Genomic DNA, 18,235 nt, shown 5'->3' with positions numbered 1-18,235 from the left:
AGACAGACAGACAGACAGACAGACAGACAGACAGACAGACAGACAGACAGACAGACAGACAGACAGACAGACAGACAGACAGACAGACAGACAGACAGACAGACAGACAGACAGACAGACAGACAGACAGAGTGTGTTTCTATACAGTACTGTATGCTACATATTTAACCATGTATGTGTCTGTGTGTATGCGCACGTGCACACATAGAGCCCAAGGGGTGCTCGAGCACCTGCCCTTTTGAGCCTCGTAAAAAGTGCCATTTAAAAAATAATATATATGTTTACCGTTGCGCATATAGATTGCCCTTCCAACTGAAAAATGTCAGGATAGAATCAAAATATTAGGTAAAGAGAGAGAGATGCCCCGTATTCCATTGCATTTGCACGGCCTCCTCAGCGTGCCTCTCCACGGACCTATATATTTTATGCATAGCGTGGGTGGTGATGATGATGATGATGATAGAAACCGCTGTGGCGCATACAGTTGAATGCTGGTATTACACTCACTGAGGCACACGAAGAAGTCAAGTCCGATGGGATTTGGGAATCAAATACAAATCGGGATTGGAATAAAAAAGGCATTTATATTAAACAATACAGAATAACAGCACTTCATTGGGGTCTGTAGGGTAAGCACTTATTCCCTCCCCCCTGAACATTTATGGAGATGTATGAGCCTTTTAAGTCAGTAATAAAAGTGTCTTTCAAGGATAAGTGAGCCCCTGCACTGATTATTATAGTTCAATATTCAATATTTGATCACCAAAACCCCCCAAAAAGCATAAAAGGGGCCCCCTGCCCAAAAAGGGCCCCCAAAAATCGGGCTTGCACGCTTCGCGCGCTCTGCTCTAACACACACAGGTACGGTGCCCTTTTCAGCCTTTGAGCACCTGCCCCTCTAAAGTCCTGTGCACGTCCCTGTGTGTGTGTGTGTGTGTGTGTGTGTGTGTGTGTGTGTGTGTGTGTGTGTGTGTGTGTGTGTGTGTGTGTGTGCGTGTGCGTGCGTGTGTGCGTGTGCGTGCGTGCGTGTGTGTATTTCTATACAGTACTGTATGCTACATGTTTAACCGTGTGTGTAGTAGTGGTGGGAGAAAATATCGATACAGTATAGTATCGCGATACTTTGCATGGCGATACTGTATCGTTACAAGGATGGCAAGTATCGATATTATTATTATTATTTTTTTTTGTTATTATTATTATTATTATTATTATTATATATTTTTTATAATTAAAAAACTTATTTAAGAGTACATGTTTTATATCATTTCAATTTAACAGTAATTTAATTTCAAACCCCCCAGTTGCTGAAGGGCTCTGGGGCTGCATAACCTATGCATTTCTTTGTATAAGGAAGTTCATTTCAATACCTGTAATAGTACAGTACACACATGTGTCTGTGTGTGTGAATGCGTGTGTTTGTGTGTGTGTGTGTGTGTGTGTGTACGTGCATGCGTGCGTGCATGTGTGTGTGTGTGTGTGTGTGTGTGTGTGTGTGTGTGTGTACCTACAGAGACAAGTCTTTACAGTGTTGTGATGTTCCAGTACTCGTGCACAGCCTAGCGGAGGAGAGAGAGAGAGAGAGAGAGAGAGAGAGAGAGAGAGAGAGAGAGAGAGAGAGAGAGATGGGCTGAATGCCAACAATAAGGCTGCAAACATTCCTCCAGTGTGACAGCGGACAGAGAGGGTGGAGGACAGTTATAGGGTCTCACCTGACAGTTATAGGGTCTCACCTGACAGAGAGGGTGGAGGACAGTTATAGGGTCTCACCTGACAGTTATAGGGTCTCACCTGACAGAGAGGGTGGAGGACAGTTATAGGGTCTCACCTGACAGTTATAGGGTCTCACCTGACAGAGAGGGTGGAGGACAGTTATAGGGTCTCACCTGACAGTTATAGGGTCTCACCTGACAGAGAGGGTGGAGGACAGTTATAGGGTCTCACCTGACAGTTATAGGGTCTCACCTGACAGCTGCTTTTACAGCGTATCCAGTAAAAGACACAGCGTTCCGTGTCTCTGTTGTGACAGAGAGGTTCCTGTGTACTGTCACACCAACACGCTCTCATCACAGAACCACAGGAACAAAAAGGTATTATTTTTTATAAATAGGTAATATATTAACGCTTTGTATCTGTGAAAGTCCCAAAGATAAGTCACGATCAAACTAACAATGCTGGTGGTGGGGGGTGAGGGCTCTCACCACTAGACCAAGACACCCACCCTGATACTAACACAGCAATACTGTGATCATAGAAAGTTAGGGTTAAGGTTAGTGTTAGTGTTATGGTTAGGGTTAGGGTTAGTTTAAGGTAACAGTGTGGTTATGGTTAGGGTTAGTTTAAACTGTAAGGTAACAGTGTAGTTACACTCCATCTTGTCCCTGTGTCTTCTCACACGCCACAGGCCAGAGCTACTCCCACCCAATGTAACACACAGCAACGGAACGGGACGAGTGACAGGTGCTTGTCCCGCGCGGCGCCGCGCTCTTGTCTCTGTGACAACATGCCGTCTGTAAAACATGCGTCGAATGTATGTTTTTACTGAACCCAGAGAGAGAGAGAGAGAGAGAGAGAGAGAGAGAGAGAGACGTGTGTCTCTGCGCTGGTCCTCTCAGACCCAGAATGGAAGAGCCTTCAACGGGAGAGAAATTCCACTGAGGTGTTGCCCAGGTAACTAACCGCACGTCATGGGGCTGCCCACTCACTCAGAGGGCACCCACACACACACACACACACACACACACACACACACACACACACACACACACACACACACACACACACACACACACACACACACACACACACACACACACACACACACACACACACACACACGGGTACACACTGGCCTCCCTCTCACCACCCCTCCTGGCCAGCCCCTTTGTTAGGCCGTTTCCTAGGCGCTTGGCTCTGAGTGGCCCCTCAGCCTGGAGCACGGAGCGGGAGCTGCGTTAGGACTGAAGAGCCTCCTCTTCAGAGTCAGCGAGGAGGAAGGAACGCTGGTCTCAGAACAGCCCCGGGCCGGAGCTCCATCTGCCGTTATTAACAGAGTTATCGATAAGTCGGTACCTCTTGTCATATCAACAGGGTTACCTGTAGGAACCTCTGTCTCTCTCTCTCTCTCTCTCTCTCTCTCTCTCTCTCTCTCTGTCTCCGTCTGCTGACGATGGAAGGTAAGAGGAGCACCGGTTCTTGTAGCATCTCTGAGGATGGGGTTGCTAGGGGGGCGTCGCTAGGGCGTCCTCTCCGTTTTTTCTATGTGGACTTGTGGAGGTGTTCTATAGTAGAACTCTTTCGTTCAAATGGGATCTTTATAGCGGTGGGAATTGTGTGTATCGCGTACGAGCGAGAGCGCGTCTGGTCATCTAAAGATCTGTGCTGTGCTTCAGCCGCAGGGAGATCAATATTTCACCGCGGGGTATTTGATATGTAACCTAGAAGGCCTGCAGTGGGGGCTGCAGAGGGGGGGGTATGATTCCAGATATTCCTCCCGCGGGTCGCTGATCATCTGAGCGAAGATGAACCCGCGGGTGAATAATACATGGCCTATACACATACCTGTTCTATGTAACGGAGCAGGCGTCGGCTGGATGAAAGGCGAGACCGTGTAGGTAGACTCTTGATCCAGCGGGACGATGGAACTGCTCTGCTCTGCTGGTTCAGAACGTAGAGAGCTGCGGAGCAGAGAGTGTGTTGAGACCCGACGGGCTTCATGAAGGTATATTATGGGCGGCTTGGCGGGTGGAAGACAAAGGCGCTAACCGCCGGTACTTGAGCCAGCCGCCCGGTGGTGTGTTTTACTGCCACGCATCGTTTGATTGGCTGCATTTCTTTTTTACGGTCCTTTACAGTGGATTGACTGTATGTTGTTTTGTTTGTTATTGTGTGCTCTCTATCTACATGTGCTATAACACGTAACAAAACGCTGCCGCTAGACTGCTCACAGGTACCCGGAAGAGAGCTCACATCACCCCTGTACTTGCCTCCCTTCACTGGCTCCCGGTGCGCTTTAGAATAGACTTCAAGGTCCTTTTGTTGGTTTACAAAGCCCTAAATGGTAAGGCCCCTGCTTATCTAGCAGACCTCCTCACCCCCTATACCAACGCCAGGGCCCTCAGATCGGCTGATAAGGGTCTCCTAACCACCCGTAGGTCTAACTTCAAGTCTAGGGGGGGATGTGCTTTTGCGGTCGCAGCCCCTGACCTCTGGAACAGCATCCCCATGTCCATTAAATCTGCCCCCTCCATCGAGTCTTTTAAATCAAAACTCAAAACCCACCTATATCGCCTGGCCTTCCCTGACTCACTTTGACTCTTGCCGTACTTGTTGACGTGTTGTTCTGTTTTTCCTTTGTCTATCCGTTGATTTATTATTATTATTATTATTATTTTTTTTATACTTTTCTTTGTTCTTAGCTTAGCTATGTGAAGCACTTTGGTTGACAAGCGTCATGTTTAAACGTGCTATATAAATACATTTGATTGATTGATTGATTGATTGATTGATTGATTGATTGATAAGAGGGGAGTTACTGTATGTCAGGATTATGCTCTATACATGTGCTATAAGAATGACTACATTGTTTTGTTTGTTATTGTGTGCTCTATCTACATGTGCTATAATCGGGGAGTTTACTGTATGTTCCTGGACTAAGAATGTGTTTGTGGTTTGAATTAGTTTGACTGATCATCGGTGTGTTTTGTTTTTCTTCTGCTTACAGGACATCTGCCTGAGCCTGTCGTCAATGGAGACATGGAGGAGGAGAAGGTGAGAGAGAGAGAGAGAGAGAGAGAGAGAGAGAGAGAGAGAGAGAGAGAGAGAGAGGGGGAGAGAGAGGGGGAGAGAGAGAGAGAGAGAGAGAGAGAGAGAGAGAGGGGGAGAGAGAGAGAGAGATGAATGGTGCGCTGAGTTCAATCTCTGCTGGGTTGTAATGACTCTCGTCCCTCTTGTGTTGCGTCATGCCGTGCGAGTGAGCGCTGAGCGGAGAGTTCATTTGTGGCTGCCGATTTTTGGCAACACTCTAGATTTCTTATTATATCTTTTTTTTTTATCCACTTTTTCTCCTTATTTTTCTATTTTTCTCCCATCCCAATTTCGTATTTCCAATTCTCCCCTCCCCTGTCTTGAATGTTGCTCGACTATGCCTCCCACTGGTCGGTCGTAGGGAGGATAGAAGCCTTGCATCACGTGTCCCCTCCGGTACACGAGGAGGCAGCCTGTCGCATCTTTTCACCAGACAGCACACTCTCAGTGGCGAGGAGTAACGTGTGGGAGGCTCACGCTGCCCCCGATACTTCCTGTAGGAGTCGCTGTCCACAACGTCCAATCCCCACCCATCGACTTCCACCCGCTACCTCTGCCAATTGAGATAGTATGACGACTGGCCCAAGCCAGAGGCAATGCTGACACCCGGATTCGAGACCGGAGTCTCTTGCATTGGTGACTAGCGCAATCTCCGCTGTGCCACCCAGCCGCCCTTCTTATTATATCTTGATAATCGATAGTACTGACCTAACCTTCTAACTGTCTTTTACTGTTATGTACTTTACTACTATGTTACTATACTTATCATGCTACTACTGCCTATCATGCTAATAATGTCTACTATAATACTATACTAATACTACTATGCACACTGATTCAACACTGATTGATGAACAATGCCGCCCCTCCTGAAACTATCACAGTCAGGATAGCTGAAACCATCACAGTCAGGAAAGATGAAACTATCACAGTCAGGACAGCTGAAACCATCACAGTCAGGACAGCTGAAACCATCACAGTCAGGACAACTGAAACCATCACAGTCGGGAAAGATGAAACTATCACAGTCAGGACAGCTGAAACCATCACAGTCAGGACAGCTGAAACCACCACAGTCAGGACAGCTGAAACCATCACAGTCAGGACAGCTGAAACCATCACAGTCAGGACAGCTGAAACCATCACAGTCAGGACAGCTGAAACCATCACAGTCAGGACAGCTGAAACCATCACAGTCAGGACAGCTGAAACCATCACAGTCAGGACAGCTGAAACCATCACAGTCAGGACAGCTGAAACCATCACAGTCAGGACAGACAGCTGAAACCATCACAGTCAGGACAGCTGAAACTATCACAGTCAGGACAGATGAAACCATCACAGTCAGGACAGCTGAAACTATCACAGTCAGGACAACTGAAACCATCACAGTCAGGACAGCTGAAACTATCACAGTCAGGACAGCTGAAACCATCACAGTCAGGACAGCTGAAACTATCACAGTCAGGATAGCTGAAACCATCACAGTCGGGAAAGATGAAACTATCACAGTCAGGACAGCTGAAACCATCACAGTCAGGACAGCTGAAACCATCACAGTCAGGACAGCTGAAACCATCACAGTCAGGACAGCTGAAACCATCACAGTCAGGACAGCTGAAACCATCACAGTCAGGACAACTGAAACCATCACAGTCAGGACAGCTGAAACCACCACAGTCAGGACAGCTGAAACCATCACAGTCAGGACAGCTGAAACTATCACAGTCAGGACAACTGAAACCATCACAGTCAGGACAGCTGAAACCATCACAGTCAGGACAACTGAAACCATCACAGTCAGGACAGCTGAAACCATCACAGTCAGGACAGCTGAAACCATCACAGTCAGGACAGCTGAAACTATCACAGTCGGGAAAGATGAAACTATCACAGTCAGGACAGCTGAAACCATCACAGTCAGGACAGCTGAAACCACCACAGTCAGGACAGCTGAAACCATCACAGTCAGGACAGATGAAACTATCACAGTCAGGACAGCTGAAACCATCACAGTCAGGACAGGTGAAACCATCAGTCAGGACAGCTGAAACCATCACAGTCAGGACAGATGAAACTATCACAGTCAGGACAGCTGAAACCATCACAGTCAGGACAGATGAAACCATCACAGTCAGGACAGCTGAAACCATCACAGTCAGGACAGACAGCTGAAACCATCACAGTCAGGGAAGATGAAACCACCACAGTCAGGACAGCTGAAACCATCACAGTCAGGACAGCTGAAACCATCACAGTCAGGACAGGTGAAACCATCACAGTCAGGACAGCTGAAACCATCACAGTCAGGACAGCTGAAACCATCACAGTCAGGACAGCTGAAACCATCACAGTCAGGACAGCTGAAACCATCAGTCAGGACAGACAGCTGAAACCATCACAGTCAGGACAGCTGAAACCATCACAGTCAGGACAGGTGAAACCATCACAGTCAGGACGGCTGAAACCATCACAGTCAGGACAGCTGAAACCATCACAGTCAGGACAGCTGAAACCATCACAGTCAGGACAGCTGAAACCATCACAGTCAGGACAGCTGAAACTATCACAGTCAGGACAGCTGAAACCATCACAGTCAGGACACTGGACAGCTGAAACCATCACAGTCAGGAAAGATGAAACCACCACAGTCAGGACAGCTGAAACCATCACAGTCAGGAAAGATGAAACCATCACAGTCAGGACAGCTGAAACCATCACAGTCAGGACAGCTGAAACCACCACAGTCAGGATGGCTGAAACCATCACAGTCAGGACAGACAGCTGAAACCATCACAGTCAGGATGGCTGAAACCATCACAGTCAGGATGGCTGAAACCATCACAGTCAGGATGGCTGAAACCATCACAGTCAGGACAGCTGACACCATCACAGTCAGGACAGCTGAAACCATCACAGTCAGGACAGCTGAAACCATCACAGTCAGGACAGGTGAAACCAGCAAAATGTTCCACCGTCAACTAAAAACACAGTTATTCAATCAATATCTGAAAAAAAAGCTCTCAAGTTCTACACTGTTTGACGAACAATACCAGCTAGCTGCCAGCGTTGTACCCTTCCCTTCCTGCTGACTTATTGTACAGAACTTGTATGTTGCTTTGGATAAAAGCGTTAGCTAAATGACTAAATGTAAATGTAAATCTTAGTTTGGGGGACACTTTTAAGTTTTTATCCAAAGCTGCCTTACGGTAGCGTGAGTACAGTACAGAGTTCTACCTCAAGGTGGGAATAAAGCCCCTGACAGAGTCGATACCCGACGCGTTAAGCTGCACAAGACGTGATCCACCTCTTACGTGACGGAAAGCACAAGGCTAATGCTGATGGAGTCTGTGGCACAGTTTGAAGCTAGGAACCACACACTGAGTTGAAGTGTGGAGAATGAAGCAGATTCCTTTAATCCCACAGAGGTATGTGGGGTATAATCCTCAAGGGGACAGACTAGCCGACACCACATGCACATGCACACGCACACGCACACACACACACACACACACATTAATACTTTATTTGGTTCCACAAATTATATTACATAAACAGGGAATCAAATGTATTGGGGCCAAGCAGCACTGAACACTTAAGGGTACACCACATCCTTCTCCATGCGGCTAAACTGCCAATAATAGCTGAGACAGAGCAATATTTGGCAATTTGTTTGTTTGGCACACACACACACTCACACACACACACACACACGCACATGCACACACACACACACACACACACACACACACACACGCACACACACGCACACACACACAGACACACAGATGCATCATACATTCAGACTCTTCTACGAGTGTGAATGTGTTTGCATTGTGTACACAACTACAGTAAAAGCTTTGTAAATACACATGCTGCTGTTCGTAGAGAGAGAGAGAGAGAGAGAGAGAGAGAGAGAGAGAGAGAGAGAGAGAGAGAGAGAGAGAGAGAGAGAGAGAGAGAGAGAGAGTAAATAAATCTGCTCGGACAGGATGTTTGTGATTATTATAGGCCCTCTCTAGTAGTAAATACCAGAAAATACTCTTTTACGGTTAGCTTGTTCTGTTCCTCAGTGTTAATGAGATGGGATAACATCACAGCTGTGTAAATACTGTAGAAGAAGAAGAAGAACTTGTTTATTTCACAACTGGAGGATGAGAAACTGAGTAGATTTTTAGATACAGTTACTTACTGTTGTTTCCTACAGCTTGGCGTTTGGCCAAATTATGCTAAATGAACCCAGAGAACGGAAATAGACTTCTGTTATTTAGTTACCATCTAGAGCAGGGGTCAGCAACCTTTACTATCAAAAGAGCCATTTTCCCCCCCCTCCCACAAAATAAAATTCCTCTGGAGCCGCAAAACCAATTTACCCTTCAAATGAAGATAACACAGTGTATAACATTTTATATATAGTTATCCCCAAGCATACCCCACATTTAGCATAAAACACCTGACAATTGCATACCCAAAGTAATTTGCGATGTATTATACTTTATACTTATAGCACACAGTTTGTTGCATTAATGGGATTATAAAGCAACAAAAAGAAAGATTTAGACTTTTTATTGCTGTTTTTACCTGTTGTTATAACAAAGGAAAACCTCAAACTCTTATGAAGAGGAGAAAAAATACTGGCTGTGTAGACCTATTTTTAAATAAAACACAGAAGAGGAGACAAAACACTGGTGTCTGTAGACCGACTTTGGAATAAAACCCTGAACTATTCAGGTATATTTCCCTTATTTGTGGAACATTTATAAAATAAAAAGTAGTCCACTTTGAAAACAGACTACCATGTGTAGACCTACTTTGAAATAAAACACTGAAGAGGAGAAAAAACACTGGCATCTGTAGACCTATTTTGAAATAAAACCCTGAACTACAGTATGCAGCTCTATTTGAGTCCTTCCCTTATTTGTGGAAAATCTATAAAAGAAAAAGTAAATTTTTTGTTGTTTCTCACCACATATCAGGCATACAGGTAAGCCTGCATCGTTAGTCGTGAAAGCAAATTAATCTGTCCACGCTGAATTAAACCCTCTATTTTCCTCAGACTTTCCTTTTTTTGGATTTATCCACGGTTAGCTTACTGGGGGGTCGGAAACTCAAGATTAGCCACTTGCAGACGGCAGGGAGAGGCACGGGGTGTGACGTACTGTATATTTTAGTTGATGAAATATTTTAGTTGATGAAATATTTTAGTTTAGTAATATTTTAGTTGATGAAATATTTTTTCATTTCAGTGTCACAGTATGACATCGATCTCCAAAATAAGAAAGGAAAAAAAAGGAAAAAGGAAAAAAAAATTACCAGGGAGTTGCAGCTGATTGGCTAAAGAGCCGCATGCAGCTCCGGAGCCGCAGGTTGCCGACCCCTGATCTAGAGGATGAGAAATGAGATACAGTTATTGTGAAATCTCAATAGGCTTAGGTTTGACATTTTGCCAAGTGTGCAAAATGAAACCCATATCAGGCCACTGTAGCCTCTGCATGTAGCGGACGAATGGTGAATTACAAGTTCAATGGCACTTTAAGGGTTAAAGAGGTCAGAGGTCAGGGCAGAAGGCGACTCCGGGGTGAGAGATCCTTTTGCTAGAGGGCGAGGGATTGAGTCGTCTTTAATGCCTTGAGCCCCAGCAGACCAGTGGGCTTATTCTGATTCTGTGGGAACTTAGAGAGTGGATTTAAATACAGGAAAGCTGCTTACAATCAATAGGCATGGTCTCCCCCTTGTGGAGAAATAAAATACTGCACCCAGACAAAAGCCAGCAACCTGTTGCAGTTGCTGGCTCCTCATCTGGGCCCTATTCCCCGTACCTGGTTCAACTAAGTCGATCAAAAGTCCCATTATCCAGATTCAATTAACCTGATGTTTGAATCCATGCTTTCCCTGTTCCTCGAAGGTGGATTCAGTCTCGTTAATTCGAACCAGACTTGATACTCAGGATCAGTGCGCGCGGCCGCCTCAGCTGAAAAGACAGCAGGTGTCGATAGCAGAAATCCTGATTTTCTAACGACATTGATTGATTGATTGATTGATTTAAAACTTTATTAACAGATTGCAGAATGGGTACAATACAGTACGGCTCAATAGCCTCACCGACAAGTTAATAATCTATAGGCTAATGTTAAGTCCCTCATTACCCCCAATCAATCAGATTATATTTCTTTAAATGTGCCTGCTGGCAGTAGGCCAATGAATAATCGAATGAGATCTATTGCTAGCGAAAATAATTAGTTAAACTCTTTCAGAATAAGTAGATACAAACAAGCCCAAAGAGTATCTAATTGATATGAATTAATAGATATGAGGATATCTGTACTGACTGTACTGTATGCGCTCGGCTTAGGTAACATGTACTTTATATAAATACAGTTTTCAAGGCGCGACCCCCGAAATAACAGAGAGGCTTGGAGCCGGCTATACAGTTTCACTATTAATCAGGTTTTAATCTGTTTCGGACATAATCCATATGCATTGAATTGATTAACCTTTGGTTTATACCAGTGACACATGTTCATCATCAGATAACAGTGCTTGAACAGATAAATGCATTTTCTCAAATGCATTAATGTCAACGGCTCATTCAATTTCTCAAATCCGTCAAACAGCGCATCTCATCAGACATTTTAATCCCAGTTACAATATCACAATAACGTGTGAGTGACAGTGATACAATTCAACAATCCACAGATTCAGATTCCTCGTAATTCAATCATAATCCACAATCCACGCATAGACACTTCAATTTATGCTTGAATGAAACACAATCCGGGCGCTCCGTTAAGCAAATACATCCACAGCAGAGAATATGAAACTAATCAGAGCCAAACGCCCAATAGGTTTCATTCATAAAAAATATCCCTGCCGGATTCACATTTGCAATGCTCCGTTATTAAAATAACCTGTGTGCCGCGATGAGCGAGCGCCATATCCGTATAACTATGACGTGCATTATTTAGGACAAAGTAAATCTATAGGCTGAATATGATTTATTATCAGCATTTAGGTCTATTATTTTACATTTCAAAAGCCCCCTCTAGGAAAACGAAGCACAAAAACATTATTTAGAATGGTATAATGCAGATCTACACTGTGGTAATTATTTCAGGAAGCGAGCTGGCATTTCTTTGCGAGGGTGTGGCAATGGTTCATCCAGCTAACTGAACTTAACCCTGCCCTCGACCAGGTTCAAACTTTCTGATTTGTTACCATGGCGATTTAGAAAATCCGACGTCGGGGAACGGAGATGTCTGGCTTAAGTCAAGCTATGCTGAAAATTATCCGGCTAACTCAGTTAGCCGGGTACGGGGAATGGGGCCCTGATGTAATGTTGTTGTTGTTGTTGTTGTTGTTGTTGTTGTTGTTGTTGTTGTTGTTGTTGTTGTTGTTCTGTTCTGTTCTCTTAGTAAAGGCTTCATTTCAACAAGATCAATCATAATATATATATACGTATTAGTAATTGTGATAATAAATGTATATAATAATTGCAGCCTAATAATTTGACTCCTTCAAGAAGGCCCTGTTCACCTGTTCACCTGTTCACGGCCTCTAGTTGTCTCCCTGTGCTTTTTTTGGTTATTACTATTTATTTAGTTTATTCCTTGTGTCTTTTTTTATTGCCTTGTAAAGCAATGTATAAATCCAAATTATAATAATTTTCGTTGTTGTTGTTATTATTTTTATTATTATTCATACAGTATATTCATAATAGTAATTATTATTATTGTTGTTGTTGTTGTTATTATTATAGTTATTATTATTACTGTTGTTGTTATTATTGTTAATATATATTAATAAGTGTTATTATTATTATTATTATTATTATTAATAATAATAATATATGTATTAGTGATTGTGATCATAAACTAATGTAATAATTATAGTAGCCTAATGTCTCGTCTGTCATCCCCAGCTGAACGGTCGAGTGGCCAAAGAGGCAGAGAGAGACTCCAACCTGTCCGTCAGCCCGTCTCCCTCCAGCGCCTCCTCCAACGCCTCCCTCTGCGCCCCCCCGCCCTCCAACACGCCTCCAGAGGTCAGGCTTCATTCATGTTTCATAACATTTTGACTGTCGCCTCCTGATCAGATGCAGAGGTGTCATCCAGAACCATGTTTCTCTCTGCTCAGAACAATTAAGAGTCCAAAATCTACAGTTTAGTACAGATTAACCAGCTTTCTCTCTCTCTCTCTCTCTCTCTCTCTCTCTCTCTCTCTCTCTCTCTCTCTCTCTCTCTCTCTCTCTCTCTCTAAAAACGTTGATAACTGGTAAAATACCCGGTAATATGTATTTATGTAATCTGTATTTAGATCATGTATTACACATGTATGTGTAATGTAAAAACGGAACACTGCAACGGTAGTATTTGTGTCTTATAAGTTATAAACCCATGAGGGTTGGACGCAAAAATATCAATCAATCAATCAATCAATCTGCCCCCCCCCCCCCTTCAGGAGAGTGAGCAGGTGATCATGGATGCCATCCCGGGTCTGAACCTGTCTCTGCAGCAGGTCAAGGAGCGGGCCCACCTGAAGCGATCCAACAAGAGAGCCCCGCCCATGGACTGGACCAAGAAGAATGAACTGTTCAGTAATCTATAGAGCAGCTCCACACCACACACACACACACACACACACACACACACACACACACACACACACACACAAGAACGCACTCACACATGCACACCAATCAATATGTTGTAGGCCTGTCCCCGACTAAGGATTTGTATAGTCGACTTTGATTGGCCAAAATGTGCCGATAGTCGGCTGGTAGTCGACTACCCCCCTAAATGCAAAAAGAAGAAAAAATATATATATAATATATATATATATTTGTGATCATTCCATTTGGGCTGTGGGGGGTGCTTAATGTCTGAAGGAGTCGACTGAAGGCTTCTTGTCCTCTGCAAAAGCATGCAACTGGTCCACTGATGGATACATCTTGATATTTGTCTAGTCTAGTGTGTTCATTAGATGGGTGAAATCCTCTTTCAGTGCCTCTGTGCCTGTTTTCTTAGGCAGTTAGCCTCACTGGTATGCGCGCCATTAGCGTTAGCCACGCTTCTAGGCCTCTTTGCTTTTGGAAAGAATGACAAAAAATATATATATTTTTTTTTCTCATTCGACTAAGAGGTTGTCAGTCGACTACGGCTCCTTTGGGTCGATTAGTCGACTATTCGACTAGTCGGGGTCAGCCCTAATATGTTGTCATATTTATAGGTCCTATTTGACATTTTGACAGACACAAATAATGTTGATCTGAGCACGAGTCTCCCATTGGGTGCCTCACTCTGGCTGGGCTCAGGTTGAGGTGAGACGAGGAGAAAAAGGCTCAGGTTGAGACAGTGTGTAGAAAAGGTTACGTTTAGTTGAGTGCGAGAAGGTGTGTAACATTTAAATTTTGATGTCAATATTGGATGTTTCAAAATCATATTATCATATTAGCCGACATCTTTCTGGGGTATCAAAATATCTAGATAGGACATTTAAAATATGAGAATGTCCTGTACACACACACACACACACACACACACACACACACACACACACACACACACACACACACACACACACTGGTATCACATGGATATCAGAAGAGAGAGAGAGAGGCTTTTTCAAAGCTTCGTATTTTTACGAGTCATTTTCACATAAAGCCAGTGGTTTAATCGACTATTGGTCAGAGAGGAGCACGAGACGATATGTAAGATATAGTTCTACACTCAGATTCTTATTATTATTTTATTCCAGATTGCTATAAACAATGTACTACTAACACGTCGAGACGCATATGCCAACGTTGGAAAGAGAACAGCTAGACCAGATCAATATCTTTTTATAATTGTCAGATTTATTGCATATTGCGTTTTTTTTTTTTATCGTTGCGAAGCACATGTCTCAACAGAAAGGGTCCCGTGAGCTCGACTGTCAGGTCACTGGTTACTATGGTTACTAGGGCTGTACCGAATAGCTCCAAGCTTCCACGCTTCATTCATAACGTTGACATTCGAATTCTAAATCAACATTAGAATTTTTTTAATTTGATATTATATATTTAAATTTTTTATTTTTTTATGTGTCTATTCATTCTGTTTAAACCAATAGGGTTTTTCTTCACAGTTGCAGATAAATATTAGGCTACACTAATATTATAGTATTATACTATTATAGTATATGACTCATCATAAAAATGTAAATAAAACATTTATCATAAATGATGTAGCCTGTCTGCATCCGCTTGGCACTCGGCGCTCCATCAAGACGTCACCATCACTTTGGTACCAACCGTGAGCCTTGATTGTTATTTATGTTGACGACACTGACGAGTTCTATTCGTTAAAGAAAGTTGATTTAATCAAATAAAAAGACTAATTTAATCACATTTAATCACTTTATTCAAATTGAGGATTTTGTTTGAGGATATTTAAAAATCCTTTATTTTTATTTTTTATTATTATGATTATGTCATAAAATATGACAACAGACATTCGAAGCTTCATTCGAAAACTTCAATAGAAGCTTCGAATGTAAAAAATGACATTCAGTACAGCCCTAGCTATTATCATTTAGATTCAGGGTATTTATCCCTGTGATAATGATTCAACATAAAAAAAAAATTAAAAAATCTATTCTGCACGTTGATTCAGTCTAAAACCTCTGCTGCTTGGTAGAACTTTCATTATAGTGTCTCGTACATTTCCTTTGCGACTACACTTGTTTCCCTGTTCCCCTTCGAGAGCCTGTCCTTTCTTCCTCTCGCCAGGCCGTCAGTGTCAATAACTATTTGTTCTGTTCCAGTTAAATAGAAATAAATAAAATGACATTTCATTGTGACAACACAGCAGAAAGCCAGGACATCTGGTGTCATCTGTAGTAGATTAAATCCAACGTGCGCGGAAACCAGAGCCACGCAGCGGCGCCAACCGGTTCTCGTTCTGAAGTAAATTAATCGAAGTCGGAAAAGAGACGCGTTCATCGCAGAACAGTGAGACGGGCTCTGTGTGTACTCTGTGTGTACTGTGTGTGTGTGTGTGTGTGTGTGTGTGTGTGTGTGTGTGTGTGTGTGTGTGTGTGTGTGTGTGTGTGTGTGTGTGTGTGTGTGTGTGTGCCTGTGTGTGTGTGTGTGCCTGTGTGTGTGTGTGTGCCTGTGTGTGTGTGTGTGTGTGTGTGTGTGTGTGTGTGTGTGTGTGTGTGTGTGTGTGTGTGTGTGTGCCTGTGTGTGCGTGTGTGTAATGTATGTGTGTGTGACCCCCTCACAGTCCCTGCTGGTCAGAACCAGGTACTGCCTGTGGGGTCGTTGTAGTTGACAATCAGTTCATCCTCCAGCTGCTCTACTATCATTAACCCTTTGAAGCTGTGCCATCACCACGGTGTGATGTCAGAGCTTGACGCTCTGGCGATGATGTCACGATGATGTCACGTCACGATGACGTCATTGCAAGCTATGGAGTCGAGGTCTCTCTAAGGAGAGGTGGGTTCACTCTGTCGAAGGAGGCCCGAGCCTTGTCTCTTTGAGCGGGGAGTCGTCTGTGTCTAGGAATTATTTTTTCCGTTTTTTTCTTTTTCGTGTTTGAAGTTACTGGTAAATTACTGACAACACAGAACGGTTAGTTTGGTAAAAAAAAGGAGAATTTATGTGATAGAAACCAGCCTTTTTCCCCTCCTAGACTAGCTTCTACACATGCGCCATCCAGCAGTTCCCGCCACAGAGTCCTTAGTTACCACAGCAACCACTCACCGCATGACTCCCATTCTTTTGGCAGCGATCGTGATTCATTTTAAAAACATCTTTTGAAAAACTAAAATTTCACTTCAAAACGCAGCAAATCATAATGTTACTCAACGAAAATATAAATCACATCACATTAAATCTTTTTTCTCTCTGAATAATGTTGGTTTTGTAGCCAGTAGTTTAGTTGAGGTCGCCGCCATCTTTAAGCGTTCCGGATTCCTCCGTTCCAAACCGCCGCGGTGCTCCGTCTCCTTGTAGAGCGTCTCTGGTGAGAGTTCTGGAACATTCCGAGACAGAAAGAAAGCAAAGGGTTAACAGGGACCTAACGTCCGCTACTAGAATAATGCCAATCACTTCACATCCGCGCTCCGCGTGTGGATTCTGTATGTTGGTGGTTATAATCCCAATCCTTGATGAAAATGTGAAATATGTAAGTAACCCGCGCCGTCCATAGCGTAGTGATGCCATCATGACCACTGTGTATATTATTGCTACTCTGTTGACATTTTCAGCGTGTTCCAATGTTTTTATTGCTACTGGCAAATAAAATGCTTTAAGAGATTTTTTTACACATTTCTATAGATGTCTATAAAACATAAGTATGTAACTTTGATATAATGTATGTCTGAGATAATGTTTTGCGCTTCACTAGATATTATGCGTTTGTTCAGTATTGAGAAATATGGCAGTGAGTTAAAAAAAAATTATTGATTGTTATTGAATTATATGGGGAGGCTCTGAGTTTGTGTAAGCAGTTATTTCTATACTGTAATAAATTTGTCAATCACAGTAACAGTGTCTCTTGTCTTGGAGTTGATTCATACTTATTTACACTTGTTTACACACACAGTGGCTCGGGAGGTAGAGCAGTCGTCTGGTATTCGGAAGGTTCCCGGTTCGATTCCGGCTCCTCCCGGCAGCATGTCGAAGTGTCCTTGAGCAAAGACGCTTAGTCTAACTGCTCCTGATGAGCAGGTTTGGCACCTTGCATGGTCCATCGGTGTGTGAGTGAATGGGTGAATGTGAGGCATAAGTTGTCAAGCGCTTTGGATAAAAACACTACGTATATAAATACAGTCCATTTACACTCAAATGGGAAAACATCCCTGTCGGAACAGTCATGTGACCTCAGTCTGAACAGTCATGTGACCTCAGTCTGAACAGTCATGTGACCTCCGTCGGAACAGTCATGTGACCTCAGTCTGAACAGTCATGTGACCTCAGTCGGAACAGTCATGCGACCTCAGTCGGAACAGTCATGTGACCTCAGTCGGAACAGTCATGTGACCTCAGTCTGAACAGTCATGTGACCTCAGTCGGAACAGTCATGTGACCTCAGTCGGAACAGTCATGTGACCTCAGTTGAACAGTCATGTGACCTCAGTCTGAACAGTCATGTGACCTCAGTCGGAACAGTCATGTGACCTCAGTCGGAACAGTCATGTGACCTCAGTCTGAACAGTCATGTGACCTCAGTCTGAACAGTCATGTGACCTCAGTCTGAACAGTCATGCGACCTTCATGCAACTTTTATGTCACTAGGTTTGTCACAATCTTTACGTCCATCTTCTTTATTGTTAATTTGCGGATCAGTTCAGGAGTGAGGCCAGTTCACACTGGAATCTGATAAATCAGAATGGAGCACTAAGGCTGCGGTTAGACTGACTGATGTTTTCGTTTCGTTTTGAAGATGAG

General features: G+C 43.6%; 1 protein-coding gene across 2 annotated transcripts in view; it reads left to right on the top strand.

Annotated features, from left to right (window-relative positions):
- Nucleotides 1–17,323, top strand: part of nherf1b (NHERF family PDZ scaffold protein 1b) — a 120,215-nt gene extending 102,892 nt beyond the window's left edge. For both annotated transcript variants that reach the window (XM_084329683.1, XM_084329682.1), the window contains 3 exons: nt 4,724–4,770; nt 12,725–12,847; nt 13,264–17,323. In XM_084329683.1, the coding sequence (XP_084185809.1) occupies nt 4,724–4,770; nt 12,725–12,847; nt 13,264–13,410 (317 nt within the window). In that variant the 3' untranslated portion in view covers nt 13,411–17,323. The remainder of the gene's footprint in view (nt 1–4,723; nt 4,771–12,724; nt 12,848–13,263) is intronic.
- Nucleotides 17,324–18,235: the final 912 nt, after the last annotated feature.

Source organism: Notolepis coatsorum, assembly GCF_963971535.1.
Source record: "Notolepis coatsorum genome assembly, chromosome: 14".
In the NCBI taxonomy this organism is placed as follows: Eukaryota; Metazoa; Chordata; class Actinopteri; order Aulopiformes; family Paralepididae; genus Notolepis; species Notolepis coatsorum.
This window is presented reverse-complemented; position numbering and strand designations above follow the sequence as displayed.